We start from the raw sequence: 14,379 nt of genomic DNA, 5'->3' as shown, positions 1-14,379 counted from the left end.
ATTTCTGTTACGTCTTTATATATAATGTATTTATAACCTAACTTGTTCCAAAAAGGATTACATATGCATGTCCCCACCTCAATTTATGAAGCTCTACTTTTTTAAAATTTTTTTTATTTTTGAGACAGAGTCTCACTCTGTTGCCCGGGCTGGAGTGCAGTGGCGCGATCTCGTCTCACTGCAACCTCCGCCTCCCAGGTTCAAGTGATTCTTCTGCTTCAGCCTCCCACGTAGCTGGGATTACAGGCGTGCACTACCATGCCCGGCTAATTTTTTTTTTTTTTTTTTTTTTTTTTTTTTTGAGGCGGAGTCTCACTCTGTCACCCAGGCTGGAGTGCAGTGGCGCAATCTTGGCTCACTGCAAGCTCCGCTTCCCGGTTTTATGCCATTTTCCTGCCTCAGTCTTCTGAGTAGCTGGGACTACAGGCACCCACCACCACGCCCGGCTAATTTTTTTATTTTTGGTAGAGACGGGGTTTCACCGTGTTAGTGTTAGCCAGGATGGTCTTGAACTCCTGAACTTGTGATCCATCTGCCTCAGCCTCCCAAAGTGCTGGGATTACAGGCGTGAGCCACAGTGCCCGTCCACGAAACTCTACTTTTAAGGCTTGACTTTTATAAGGCTCTATTTTAATTAATTTAAATTTAAATAGCAAGATGTGGCTAGTGGCTACCACATTAGAAAGTGCAGGCATAGGGTTTACCATTGCTCCAAATACTTTTAGCATTCTAGGTAACAGATGTGGCCTGGTTTCCAAACTTTTTTCAGAGAAAAAAAATTTATTCAAACAAACATGCAGAAGCCCAATGATTATGATACAGATAAAAACTGCTATTGCTAAAGTGGGGATTGGGACTAAGCCTTGCTGGGTTGGCCATCTCACCCTGATTACCTCTCAGGGGTCTCTCCTGGAACCTTAGACCTCCACAGAACATATAAAGAAACTTCTAACAACATACCACTAAGGAAAATATATTAAGTGGAAAAACTCTATCAATTTGAAAGTGAGTTTTCTGTATTGTTGAAGCTTGGTCCTCTAGGTTTTAAGTGGAATTCTTCTACTTAAGTGCTCCGTACTCTCTCTCTCTCCCTGTCTTAAATAAGGTATAAAAGATGTAATAGCATTCTCTTGAAGACTCACAGCAATAGCCCTCAACTCCCTACCAGCCCCTCAGATTACAGGCTGCAACAGAGATAAAAAGGGTGGTCACCTGAAGTTCTGGAAAACCAGCTATGACCCCAACCCCTCTTACCCATCCAGGAAAGCACAAGGGAATATAAATGAGTGATGAGGTTACTACAGGGATAAAGTTAATCTGATAACTGTTACTTATTTTAAAAATACATTGACTTAAACTTCCGTACTTTACTACTACCCACATTGATCTGCGGCAAAGTTCAAATTGGTTGTGACCCAGTATGCCCAAACACCACAGCTGAGATCCACGCCACAGCAAAGTTACAAGAAACTTACTTGTCCCCATTTAAATAGACCTTAAATCCTATGCATTTTGTGCAGGCAGAGTTTCTCTCTCTGCTGTCAGTTTTCATTTTTCTTTGCTGTCAGTGTGCCACTGTTTTAGCATTTAAATTTATACATGACTTTTGACTGGCAGCAGCTTAGAATTTCCAATGGAGTAAAGTTATCTGGGTTTTGTGATAGGTATCTGCCACTCTTTGGCTACAAAAATTACATGGTTGTATCCTGGAAAATATTGCTATTAAGTGCAAGGGTATGCACAATGAATTCCAAAAGTTTCTGTTTTTCTATATAAACTGAAGCTGAAGAATGCCAATCCTTAGCAAAATTGTAAAATGAGCAAAATTCACCTTTGGTGCTTTAGCCATCCCTTTGTTCAACCTGTCTCCTACTGGACAAACTTCAGGCTTTCTTTTATCTGACTTTGCCCTCATCTCTACTCTTAAGTGAATTAAAAAAAAAAAAAATGAGGCCAGGCACAGTGGCATATGCCTATAATCCCAGGACTTCGGGAGGCTAAGGTGGAGGGATCACTTCAGGTCAGGAGTTGGAGACCAGCTTGGCCAACATGGTGAAACCCCATCCCTATTAAAAACACAAAAATATTAGCCAGCATGGTGGTTCACGCCTGTGGTCCCAGCTACCTGGGAGACTGAGGCAGGAAAACTGTTTGAACCCAGGAGGTGAAGGTTGCAGTGAGCCAAGATCGCGCCACTGCACTCCAGCCTGGGCAACAGAGTGACACTCTCAAAAAAATCAACCGACCGACCAACCAACCAATCATTCCTATTGATTAAACCTAGGCAATATAGCTGCATCTGCTTGGACTTCTAATTGTTGTATGAAAGCTTTTATCTCTCAATCTAAGAAACTTTGGGTAAAATGAGGAGGGGAAAAAAATGTAAGGACAGCTGAAACACATTTACCTTTCCAAAGGACTTCAACATCCTCTGCTAGAAAAAGTGAAGTGTTGACATGGTTTTAACTCTTGGAAGCCTATTTCTGAATGCTACACAAAAGTACATCCCATCATTGCTAGCTTCTTTGGGCAGGCAGGAACTCATGTCCATTCATCTGCCATGTTAGTCCCTGCAACCTCTCTCTCCTTTCCCCTCCCTCATGGTCTCCTCCTTTGCTAAACCCAAGTATCTAACACATAATGCTATAAACTCTGTTTTTATAGCATTATGTCCACTCTTCTCCCTGATGCCACCACTCTGGGTCAAAATACTTCCATGTGAACTACAACGTGACCAAGCTGTTGCTCTAAAGTTAGTTTCTTATCCTAAGGTTGTTGTTGACTTTGAGTCTTCTGACAGCTAGGGCAAATGGGTGACACCCGAATGTGCTACTCAAGGACTATGTAAGTGACAGTGAAAGTGTGAGAGAGAAAAAGTACACAAGAGGAAACACCTTGAATCTGAACTGTTAAGGGAGGCCAAGAGCAGAGAGTCCTCAACTTTGGCCTTAAACCATATGTCAATATAATAAAACATAATTTGCACAAGATATCAATGGAAAAAGTCAACATCAATGCTGGCTGTAAACAACAGAACCACTATACTAGAAATCTGGTCTGCTGCAATAGAACAATGCTAATTATAGTCCCATGTGTTCTGCTCATCATTTGTGCCTACTTAGAATACAGCACAGTTATGCATAATTATGAAATACATTGCACTTACCTACATAAGTCCTACCTTATTATAGTACTAGACTTTGTCCCAGTATACTACTACTTCACAGTCTGTTGCTCTTGAATCAAGACCACCTACTTATAACCTTAAAATTTAGAATAATAAGGGAATGCTGGCTTTGAAAGGGAATGCTGCCAGAGACAAGATCTCAAAACCAAGAATAGGTATGTGAGTAACACAGTTTTGTTACAATTAAATTCATTTCTAAATTTACACAACTATTTTAAATGTATTTTTGAAATGAAAGTTCAGTCTAGATCAGGTGGAGCACAGGGGTTTTATGTCACATGCCAACTTCAATAAACCGACAGTGGCTGCCTGCCATGCTCAGCTGAGGACTCCAGAGAAAGAAAGAGGGATACACTCAATTAGCAATGTCTATCCCTTGTTATCTCTAGACATAACAACTGCTGAACATTTTTTTTTTTCTTTGTAAAGCAAGCACAAGTTTTATTGGGGGAAATACAAGTACACTCCAAGAGAGGAGTGGGCTGACCCTGCTTGAAACACCCCCAAGACATTCTACATTGTGATCTTCTATTATCCCAGTTCTTTCTTTACCCAGTTCTCACCAAGGTTTCGTGGATCCTCCCTTACTGTGCTTAATGCACATGCACAGGAATGAGTGATCAATATGAATCCTATCTAATGGTGGCACTGCTTATTACCAACCCAGGAAGGTATAGCCATCAATTTTGTACTCATTGTGCCTGCTCGGCTCTCGGGAATTCCCCTTTGCCTTTTTCCTTCCATATCAGGATCTAGTTAACAACATTCTGACAGTTTAACCATGGAGTGAGTACTGGGCATCCTAAGAGGTGTTCCGGGGCGTTCTTTCCAACATGGATACCTCCCCCTCATGCCTGCTCATATCTGACTGTCTACTCTTACATTTCCCCCTCAAGGCATGGGGACCCAGAAATCTTTTGGGAGATGGGGCAGAGGTCATTCTCTGTAGCTACTTGCTGCTGAAAAGGGGCATCGAGGGTCTTCAGGGTCCTTCCTCCTTGCTTGCTGTCATGGTGAGGAGGTTTTGACGACTGAACAACTGCTGAACATGTTATGTCCCAAATCACCAAAGGGGAAAAAATGAACTCACCAGAAAAATCTATTATCTGTTGTCTGTTCTTGCATGCTACGATGTGCATTAAGACTCAAATCTAAACTGATGCCAGATGCAGACCATGCAAAATAAAAGTTTCCTGAATTCAAAACTTTCCGCACTTCTGAAATGCGATCCTCATCTGAAGAATCAATTCGCAGTGATATAAACTCAGTGGAAGTAACTCGGAAAACTTCAGATTCTTGAATTTTTCCAACAGACATACATCCAGTGACTAGGACCAGATAATGTAACATAGTATCACCTGCAAAACCCAAAGATTTTACTGGATGAAAAATCCCAACATTTTCAAGCTATTCCATTTCTTCTTGCACCTCTATTTTTAAAATCTGACATTGTGATTATTTTAAACTTATCATGGATGTGCTGAAATTCACTAGACATTTTGGTTGAAAAAAATCCTTGTTTAAATATATTAAGTATAATAAAGCATTTAAACATTAACAGGATAATCTCACACAAAACTGTTCCTGAACTTACTCTGAGGCTATAAAAACTTTATCAAATAATTGGCCGGGCATAGTGGCTCATGCCTGTAATCCCAGCACTTTGGGAGGCCAAGGCGGGCGGATCACCTGAGTTTGGGAGTTCAAGACCACCCTGACCAACATGGAGAAACTCCATCTCTATTAAAAATACAAAAATTAGCTGGGCGTGGTGGCGCATGCCTGTAATTCCAGCTACTCAGGAGGCTGAGGCAGGAGAATCACTTGAACCTGGAAGGCAGAGGTTGCGGTGAGCCAAGATCGCACCATTGCACTCCAGCCTGGGCAACAAGAGTAAAAAGTACGTCTCAAAAAAAAGGAAACAAACAAGAAAAAAACTTTATCAAATAAAAAAGTATGTGTTACCTTCTCTACTTTTGTTTAATGACTGTCAGAACATTCAGATAAAATAATGAATTCACACTCATTTTTACAAGTTCTTTGTAAATAGTAAAGTTGAAAAAATGGTATACTATTTTGAGCTGATGATATTGATGACATATGGGCAAAAGTCTCTGGTAACAATTTATAAAGCAATTTGGTTTACAAAAACTTTCATAGAGATTGTTTTCATGTAATTGTGACAAAAAGTCTATGAAATTAATATAAAGTTGAAATTGAACAATGGTATACTGTGAGCATGGGCTCTGACACAGGTAGAAGTGGCCCTGAATCGTGGCTCCATTACGTATTACCTGGACCAATTTCAGTACGTAGCATAACCAACCTGAGATACCATCTCTTATAAAAAGAGATTAAAGCAAATACCTCAGTACACTGTGAGACTTACCCAGGACTAATCAGCAAAGCACCTAAGCACAGTGCTTTATATGTGATCAATCCATAACAAACAACAAATCTCCATTTTATAGAACGGTGCTACTCAAAGTATGGTCCATGAACTGTTACCAGCTCACAGTGAGAAAGGATGCTTACACTAGAATGGAAATCTAGTGTATATTACTAAGTGTATATTACTAAGTGTATATTACTAAGTGTATATTACTAAGTGTATTACTAGTGTATATTACTAAGTTCATCCTTTAGTTTAGCTGACCTTTTTTTCTAGTAAGACTTTATCAATGAAAGAAGCCACATGTTGATTTACATCATAGTGCAAGCTCCTTATCTTATCATGGATCAATAACAAAATAATTTATGGACCAGTACCAATCTTGAAGCACCACTTTGAGCCGCACAGTTATAGATAAACTAGTAACTGCAAAGGTTACTCTGCAGTTCATGGTGACATTAAGTGGCAAAAAAAAAAAGGCTCAAGCAGAGACTTTCTGAATTCAAAACAGATGTCTTTTCCACTATAAACCAAGAAAAATCAGTGTAGTTCTAATGAAGACACTTTTTCCTAAATGCACTGAAGCAACAAAAAGGAAAATGTTCTGATTTTCTCTTTTGACAACTGACACTTATCTCTTCAAGTGGTCACACCAGAGACTGTCTCCAAACTTAGACTTACATGACTTTGAACATGTAGCATGCCTTTTTGGGCAACAAACATTATCACAACACTAGCTACATTAATGTTTAAAAGATGTTAGCACATGTGTAGATTAAATAAGGAGTCTACAATAATTCATAGCTAGTCCCTCTCAAATCCTTAGAATTACAAAATAGAAATGAAAAAATGAATGAATTCTACTGAATGATAAACTTACCAAGATTTAACCGCAAAACACCTAAGAGTCCATATGCATCCAGTACTTTGGAGTATGTACCCTTGATTGCCTCTTTTTCTGCAGATGCTACAAAAAAAAGTTTTAGTTTAAGAAAAATGACCTGAAACATTGGATTCTATTTAGCTAAGTATAAATCCAGAGTTTCAATCAAAAGTTTCTAAATCTGATATTCTTAAATGTACTGCATAAAGTATTTTCTCAAACTAGTAACATAAGTATTCTTCCCAAAGAGTTAATAAATTATTCCAAGACCATCTATTAATCAATCCATCCTCTCCACTGATCTGAACTCTGTCTTCTTATCCTTTTATTCTTGACAGAATAGTGCTTGACACTTAGAAAACTGACAAAACATTTAAATGATAAAAGCTAAAGGCAACACTTAACTACATAAATGTAGTGCAAGAATGGGGAAATCTGATTCTGAAAGGACAAAAGTCTGGTCTTTGCCTTATTTCTTCTGCTATAAAGTTAATGTTATCTTGCTAATGAATATAAACCACAGAATAATTTTCCTAAGACAGGCTATTATGATTATTCTATTGAGAAGAAAAAAACAACAACAAAAATCAAATCCTGAAACTTTAAAGGAAAAATCTTCCTAGCACTTAGCAAATATATATTAAAAAATTGACAAAGAACCAAAGAAATATTAACAACCAGTATTTCAAAGGACAAATACAAATAATACATCCCACAGTCTACAGTTGATCCTTGAGAAAGATACCTTCCTTTCCTTCCAGGTTTCTTTCCTTCTTTGCTGCTTTCCCTTCTCCATTATCTACCCCACACTCAACTCACTTCCTGGCTGACTGGTTCACACATTATTTACTTCTTATCTACTACACTTATCCCCTTTCCTTTATCTACAAAATATGATGTTTGGCAATACTGACGTGTTCCACGTTAGAAAATCATGTAAGGAGATCCTTACGACTGGTTCATTTCCAGTGCATCTTTATTGCCAACAAAAGGGCTCTTCTTAGCCTACTGCTTTGCCTAATACTCCTTTGTACTTCTCATTAGAGATCTTTTGCTTTGCCTGGAAACTCTTCTCCAGAGTCCTACAGAACATTTCAGTTTCCCTGCCTGCTTCACCTCTTTTCAGACCATGTAGGCTTAAGCCTTCTTCCTAGTGATCTGGCTTCTGCCTTCTGATGAGTTTTGCTCTGCTAGTTGCAGCACAGGCTAAGACTAAATGACTCAATCGCTCAATTAGCTGACATTTTCACAATTCTCTAATATGTTCATTATTAAGTGTGGGCCATTATCAAACCACCCAGTATGAAATTAGGGAGTGGAGATTTCACCAACCCATTAAAGTGATGGGGGTTTATATTTCATTCTGCATTCCTTGAGTTCCTATTAGTATTATTATATCTTATGTTTGCACAACAGTTAATCCTAACATTCCATGACAAACAACCCAAATATAAAACATTACAATATAAACTTTAATTACATTTTATAAAGCACAATAGAATTGCCTTCTCCTAAATACTGCCTCTTTAAGAGTACCACATGTACTGTAAACATTATAGAGACTTGTTATACCTCTCAGGACAGAAGGCATGACTTCCAGGATAAATATTATTCTAGAATTTTACAAGTTATATGCCATATACATTTAAAATACAATCACTAATATAGTTATATAGAAAGTACTAGATATATCCATTTCAGCAGCAATCATCATTTGGGTTCAAATGCCAGGAGGCAGAAGAGTTAAGAAGAAAATATAGTTTTGGTTTTTTTTTTTTGAGACAGAGGCTGGAGTGCAGTAGCACAATCACAGTTCACTGCAGCCTTGACCTCCAGGGCTCAAGTAATCCTCCCACCTCAGCCTCCCAAGGAGCTGGGATTACAGGCATGTGCCACCATGTCCAGCTAATTTTTTTTTTTTTTTAAATTTTGTAGAGATACAGTTTCTCTATGTTGCCCAGGCTGGTTGGGAACTCCCCGGCTCAAGCAATCCTCGTGTTTGAGCCTCTCAAAAGTGCTAGGATTACAGGCATGAACCACCCCGCCTAGCAAAAAATATATTCTTAACATTAAGTCACCACCTTCCTTTAGAAAACAGAAAAGTCATTCTATAACTTAAATTACCATGTAACAAAATGTTCTGTCTTCTAATAATGCATAATAATTATCTTCTCATTAATTACACTCCAAACACATGAACATGTCTCTCAGGACCAATGAAGGCCCATCTGTTAGACTATCATCTAATTCGAACATGCAAACAAATACCTTGCAGTTTAGTTATTTACATGTTTGTATTCTATTCGGAGACTCAGGAAACAGGATACACACACACCCCCACACATACCTTAAAGTGCATACTCTTAGAGCCAAATGTACTTTTAATTCCAGACACTTCCAATTTCATAAGAGAAAACAGTATCTTCTTCCTAAATATATTTGTATCTGAAGGACAGTAGATGTTTCCCTGTTTTATGATATATGCTTCAAAGGTTTTGAGTAGAGTGGAGGAAGGCCCAGTACTGGCCACTAGGAAAAGAAGGATGGCCTGCGCATGAAGCTGAAGCTAGAGGCGGGGGAAAAGGGCGTCCACTCGTGGGAGGGGCAGCCTGGCATGAGTTCCTGAAGTCTGACTAGGGTGAGGAAAGGACTGTCCACCCAGGTGTGTTAGGGGCACCCTGGCATGGTAAGTAAAAGCTTGAGAGGGATGGGGAAAGCAGGGTTTTGAAGTACCAGGGGGGTAAGGAGGGTACCTATGCGGTGGAGGAGGCTACATTGGCAATAGGAGAGTGGTTATCTATGGGGAATGATCAAGAATAATGACAGCCAGGTTTCTCACTGTCAGAGAAGGTACTCACAAATGCAAAGAGAGAAACTAGAATGGACAGTGTTCATTAGAATTGGAGTTACCAGGCCGGGTGCAGTGGCTCACGTCTGTAATCCCGGCACTTTGGGAGGCCAAGGCAGGCGGATCACCAGGTCAAGAGATTGAGACCATCCTGGCCAACATGGTGAAACCCCGTCTCTACTAAAAAAAACTAAAAATTAGCCGAGTGTGGTGGTGAGCACCTGTAGTCCCAGCTACTCGGGAGGCTGAGGCAGGAGAATCACTTGAGCCCAAGAGGCGGAGGTTGCAGTGAACCGAGATTGTGCCACTGCACTCCAGCCTGGTGACAGAGTGAGACTCCATCTCCAAAAAAAACAAAAAAGAATTGGAGTTACCAGTGTTTTCTAGATAGACTGAAGACAGACAAAAAGATATAGAAACATAAATATAAGTATATATGTCATATACATATATAGTTACATATACTCCTTAGTACTAGCCATTGAGCAGACCCGGGATCTATAATACTCTGACAGCAATGCACACACCTAGCATACTTCGGCTTCTATATACCATTCTCCACTAAAAGGAACTACCAGGATTCCTTAGAGAAATGGTTGATTCCAGAACAAAGGCAGGGACAAAATGAGCCTGAAACACAGTATTGTGCCAAAAGGTAAGCAAGTGTTTAAAGGATAATGGAGATATGTCACAAACATGTAGAAGGCAGCTTGAAGGGGTTTCTACTGGTGAAATCCAGGAATATTTAAGCATCAAAACAAATAATAAGAGTAATGGATTATAAGCCTATGAATTCAAAGTCTCATGAGGAATGGGCAAAACAATTATAAAAAGTCTTCCCGACATGCCTAGCAAACCATCACCTTTATCAAGTAATCAAAGTGAACACCAACAGGGAGGGGCCTGGTACAGTGGCTCACGACTGTAATCCCAGCACTTCGGGAAGCTGAGGCAGAAGGACCACTTGAGCCCAGGAGTTCGAGACCAGCCTGGGCAACATGGCAAGACCCTGCCTCTACAAAAAAAATATTAAAATTATCCAGGTGTGGTTGCATGCACCTGGGGTCCCAGCTACTCGGGAGACTGCGGCGGGAGGGTTGATTGAGCCTGGGAAGTCAAGGTTGCAGTGAGCTGAGATCATGCCACTGCACTCCAGCCTGGCCGACAGAGTGAATCCCTGTCTCAACAACAACAACAATAAACCAAAGTGAACACGAACAGTAAAAGGACAAGTCAAAACTGTGAGCCACCTGTCAAGACACAGTGAAAAGAGCACCATTGCTGCAGTACTCCTGCCAGAGGTGAATAACCTGAATCTATGCATGAGAAGCCATCAGACCCAAAGTGAAGGACAGTCTACAAAGCAACTGGCTTTCACTTTCAACATTTTTAAGGCCACAAACATCAAAGATTGAGAAATTTTTCCATTTAAGGAGACTACAGAGACTGACAACAAAATAAAACGTATACATCTGAACTGGATCCTTTTGCTATAAAAGACATTGTTCGGGCAATCGGTAAAAATTGAAGAGAGGATAAGGATTAGACAGCAGTAATGCATCACAGTTAATTTTATGATAGTGAGAGGTGACAATGTGCTAGCAGCCCTCACTCTCAGCGCCTCCTCAGCCTCCGGCCTCCGGCCTCAGCGTCCACTCTGGCGGCGCTTGAGGAGCCAGCCCTTCAGTCTGCCACCGCACTGTGGGAGCCCCTCTCTGGGCTGGCTGAGGCCGAAGCCTCCTCCCTCTGCTTGCAGGGAGGTGTGGAGGGAGAGGCGCGGTGGGAAGAGGGGCTGCGCTGGCCGGCCATTGTGAGTTTTGAAGGGCGCTGGCCAGGGCACGGGCTGAGCGGGGCCCTGCACACGGAGCAGCCGGGTGGCACCTCCGGCCCAGGGGGTGAGGGGCTTACACCTGGGCCAGCAGCTGCGGAGGTTGAGCCGGGTCCCCCACTGCTGGCCCCCCGAAGCTGCACTCAAATTCTCACAGGGTTTAGCTGCCTCCCGGTGGGGGGGGGGGCAGGGCTCAGGGCCATGTCTGAGCTCCTCCCCCTGCGGTGGGCTCCCGTGCAGCCTGAGCTCCCCCCACGGGCGCCACCACCTGCTCCTTGGCGCCGGGTCCCATGGAAAGCCCAAGGGCTGAGGCATGCAGGCACCGCTGGCGACTGGCGGGCAGCTCTGCCTGCAGCCCTGGTGCAAGATCCACTGGGTGAAGCCAGCTGGGATCCTGAACTAGATGGGGACTTGGAGAACTTTTATAAATCTAGCCGGAGGATCCTAGGTGCACCAATCAGGACACTATATCTAGCTAACCTAGTGAAGACTTGGGGAACTACCACTCTGTGACTCTGTCCAGTTCAAGGATTGCAAACACACCAATCAGCACTCTGTGTCTAGCTCAAAGTTTGTACATACACCAATTGGTACTCTGTATCTAGCTAACTCTCTAGCTAACTAGCACTCTGTGACTCTGTGTCTAGCTCAAGGATTGTAAACGCACCAATCAGCACTCTGTCAAAATGGACCAATCAGCTCTCTGTAAAATAGACCAATCAGTAGGATGTAGGTGGGGCCAGATAAGAGACTAAAAGCAGGCTGCCTAAGCCAGCTGTGGCAACCTGCTGGGGTCCCCTTCCATACTGTGGAAGCTTTGTTCTTTTGCTCTTTGCAATAAATCTTTCTGCTGCTCACTCTTTGGGTACAGGCTGCCTTTATGAGCTGTAACACTCACCATGAAGGTCTGCAGCTTCACTCCTGAAGCCAGCGAGACCACGAACCCACTGGGAAGAACAAACAACTCCAGATACGCTGCCTTTAAGAGCTGTAACACTCACCACGAAGGTCTGCAGCTTCACTCCTGACAGCGAGACCACGAACCCACCAGAAGGAAGAAACTCCAGACACATCTGAACGTCTGAAGGAATAAACTCCGGACACACCATCTTTAAGAACTGTAACACTCAACGCCAGGGTCCACGGCTTCATTCTTGAAGTCAGTGAGATCAAGAACCCACCAATTCCAGACACAATAGTTTTACATGAGAATGTCTTTCTAGGAAATACATAGCAAAGTATTTGGGGGTGATGGGGCATCATGTCAGCAACCTATTCTTAACAAGTCCAGAGAATCCACTCAGTTCTGGGGCAAGAAAAAAAAAAAAAGAAGTCCAGAGGAAAAAGGTTATTTATACCATACTTCAACCTTTCTGTATGTTTTAAATTGCTTCAAAATTAAAATTTTTTCAATGTAACCAGCAAAAATAATTTTTAAAAATACATATACTTATTCCTAGATAAAGAAGCTTTTATCTCTGACGTTAATAAGGTAAACTCTTCAAAATACCTTGTTATTCCCTCCCTGTACATTTTTTTAATGGGGAAAAAAGATTTCCTCATGGTGGAAGGGGGATGAACCTGATTAAATTACTGCCCCACTTCTCTGGTAATTTAATTCTAGAAAATAATTTTAGCATCTTCTACTCTAAAGAGATTATTTAAAATAAGAAAAGCTATACAACATTACGTAAAATAATATGTATAATCTTTAGATAAAATACATCACTTGGAAATATTTTACAATAATCACCAACATTCTTTTCCCCTTAATAACCTCCTTTGCATCCCATGCTTCAGCCAAAATGAATAATTTTGTTGCCCACACGTTCCACCTTCTCCTCCCTCTCTCCCTTTGTTCATACTGTTGTTTCATCAGGACCAACCTTAATCATCCTTGTATTTCCAAATATTACCTATCCTTCAGTTCCAAACTAAAACACCACTTCCCTTCCCAAAGATTTTCCCTGATCACTCTAGTTGGAGGTGAATCTTTCTCCCAATTTATACTATAGTTACATCTAAACTAGTAACAACAGAAACTAGGTCTTATTTCTTTTTCTTTCTTTTCTTTTCTTTTTTTTTTGAGACAGGATCTCAGTCTGTCACCCAGGCTGGAGTACAGTGGCGCAATCACGACTCACTGTAACCTCAAGCTCCTGGGCTCAAGTGATCCTCCTGCCTCAGCCTCCTTCCTGAGTAGCTAGGACTACAGGCACTAATACTACAGGACTATACTGAGTAGTAATAGGACTACAGGCACGTGCCACCATACCTGGTTAATTTTTATTTTTTGTAGACACAAGGTCTTGCTATGTTGCCCAGGCAGGTCTGAAACTTCTGGCTTCAAGTGATCTTCCTGCCTTGGCCTCCCAAAGTACTGGGATTACAGGCATGAGCCACTGCACCTAGCCTCATTTCCTTACATCTCAACACCATACCTACCTAACACAGAGACTTTGAATGAACACTGCAGCTGCTGATTAAATATTCATCTAATAGACAAAAACAAATGGAGAGGTTGTGCATTAAAGAAAATGTTTTGCTAACTTAAAAATAATACATAAAATGGATCACCTGAGGTCGGGAGTTTGAGACCAGCCTGGCCAACACGGTGAAACCCTGTCTCTACTAAAAATACAAAAATTAGGTGGGTGTGGTGATGCACATCTGTAATCCCAGCTACTCAGGAGGCTGAGGCAGGAGAATTGCTTGAACCCAGGAGGCAGAGGTTGCAGTGAGCCAAGATGCGCCACTGCACTCCATCCAGCCTGGGTGACACAGTGAGACTCCATCTCAAAAAAGAGATAAAACATTTTACTTTATCATTGAAAGTATCTGAATGCCCTCATTACTGAGATTCACATTCAACAACTCCTCAGTTATGTCTGGAAACTTTCAAATGTGTATGTCTGCGGCAGGGAGTAGTAAGGTGGGGGTGGGAAATACAGGCATTGTTAAATGATTGCTAACCAGGGTTTAAAATACTGAAGTTTATGAAGTGGCAGGGTGTGTGTGGGAGCTCAGAGGAAACAAACTGAAAGAATGAGCGGAACTGAAAGTTCAGGAGATACAGTGTTAGGGAAGTTCAGGTCACTTTCCTGCTAGTGCAGTCTTGCAAGGTATTCACTGCACTTTCAATGAACGGAATAAACTCCCTTTTGTGAAGAGGTATTTTTTTCCCCTCCCATTCATGGTGGTTATTAAACAAATGAGATGCTAGGCAAAACAAACCTTTCTT

The 14,379-nt window shown here is 41.4% G+C and overlaps 1 protein-coding gene across 18 annotated transcripts in view; it reads right to left on the bottom strand.

The window, feature by feature from the left end:
- The window catches only part of SYNJ1 (synaptojanin 1), a 102,029-nt gene that overhangs the window by 68,639 nt on the left and 19,011 nt on the right, over positions 1–14,379 (bottom strand). For all 18 annotated transcript variants that reach the window (XM_050786007.1, XM_050786008.1, XM_050786012.1 and 15 more), the window contains exons 3-4: positions 6,460–6,546; positions 4,278–4,545 (exon numbers count right to left, since the gene is read on the bottom strand). In XM_050786007.1, coding sequence (XP_050641964.1) covers positions 4,278–4,545; positions 6,460–6,546 — 355 coding nt within the window. The remainder of the gene's footprint in view (positions 1–4,277; positions 4,546–6,459; positions 6,547–14,379) is intronic.

The sequence above is a fragment of the Macaca thibetana genome, chromosome 3 (genome assembly GCF_024542745.1).
Source record: "Macaca thibetana thibetana isolate TM-01 chromosome 3, ASM2454274v1, whole genome shotgun sequence".
In the NCBI taxonomy this organism is placed as follows: domain Eukaryota; kingdom Metazoa; phylum Chordata; class Mammalia; order Primates; family Cercopithecidae; genus Macaca; species Macaca thibetana.
The sequence above is the reverse complement of the archived record's forward strand: the minus strand, read 5'-3'. Positions and strand labels throughout refer to the sequence as shown.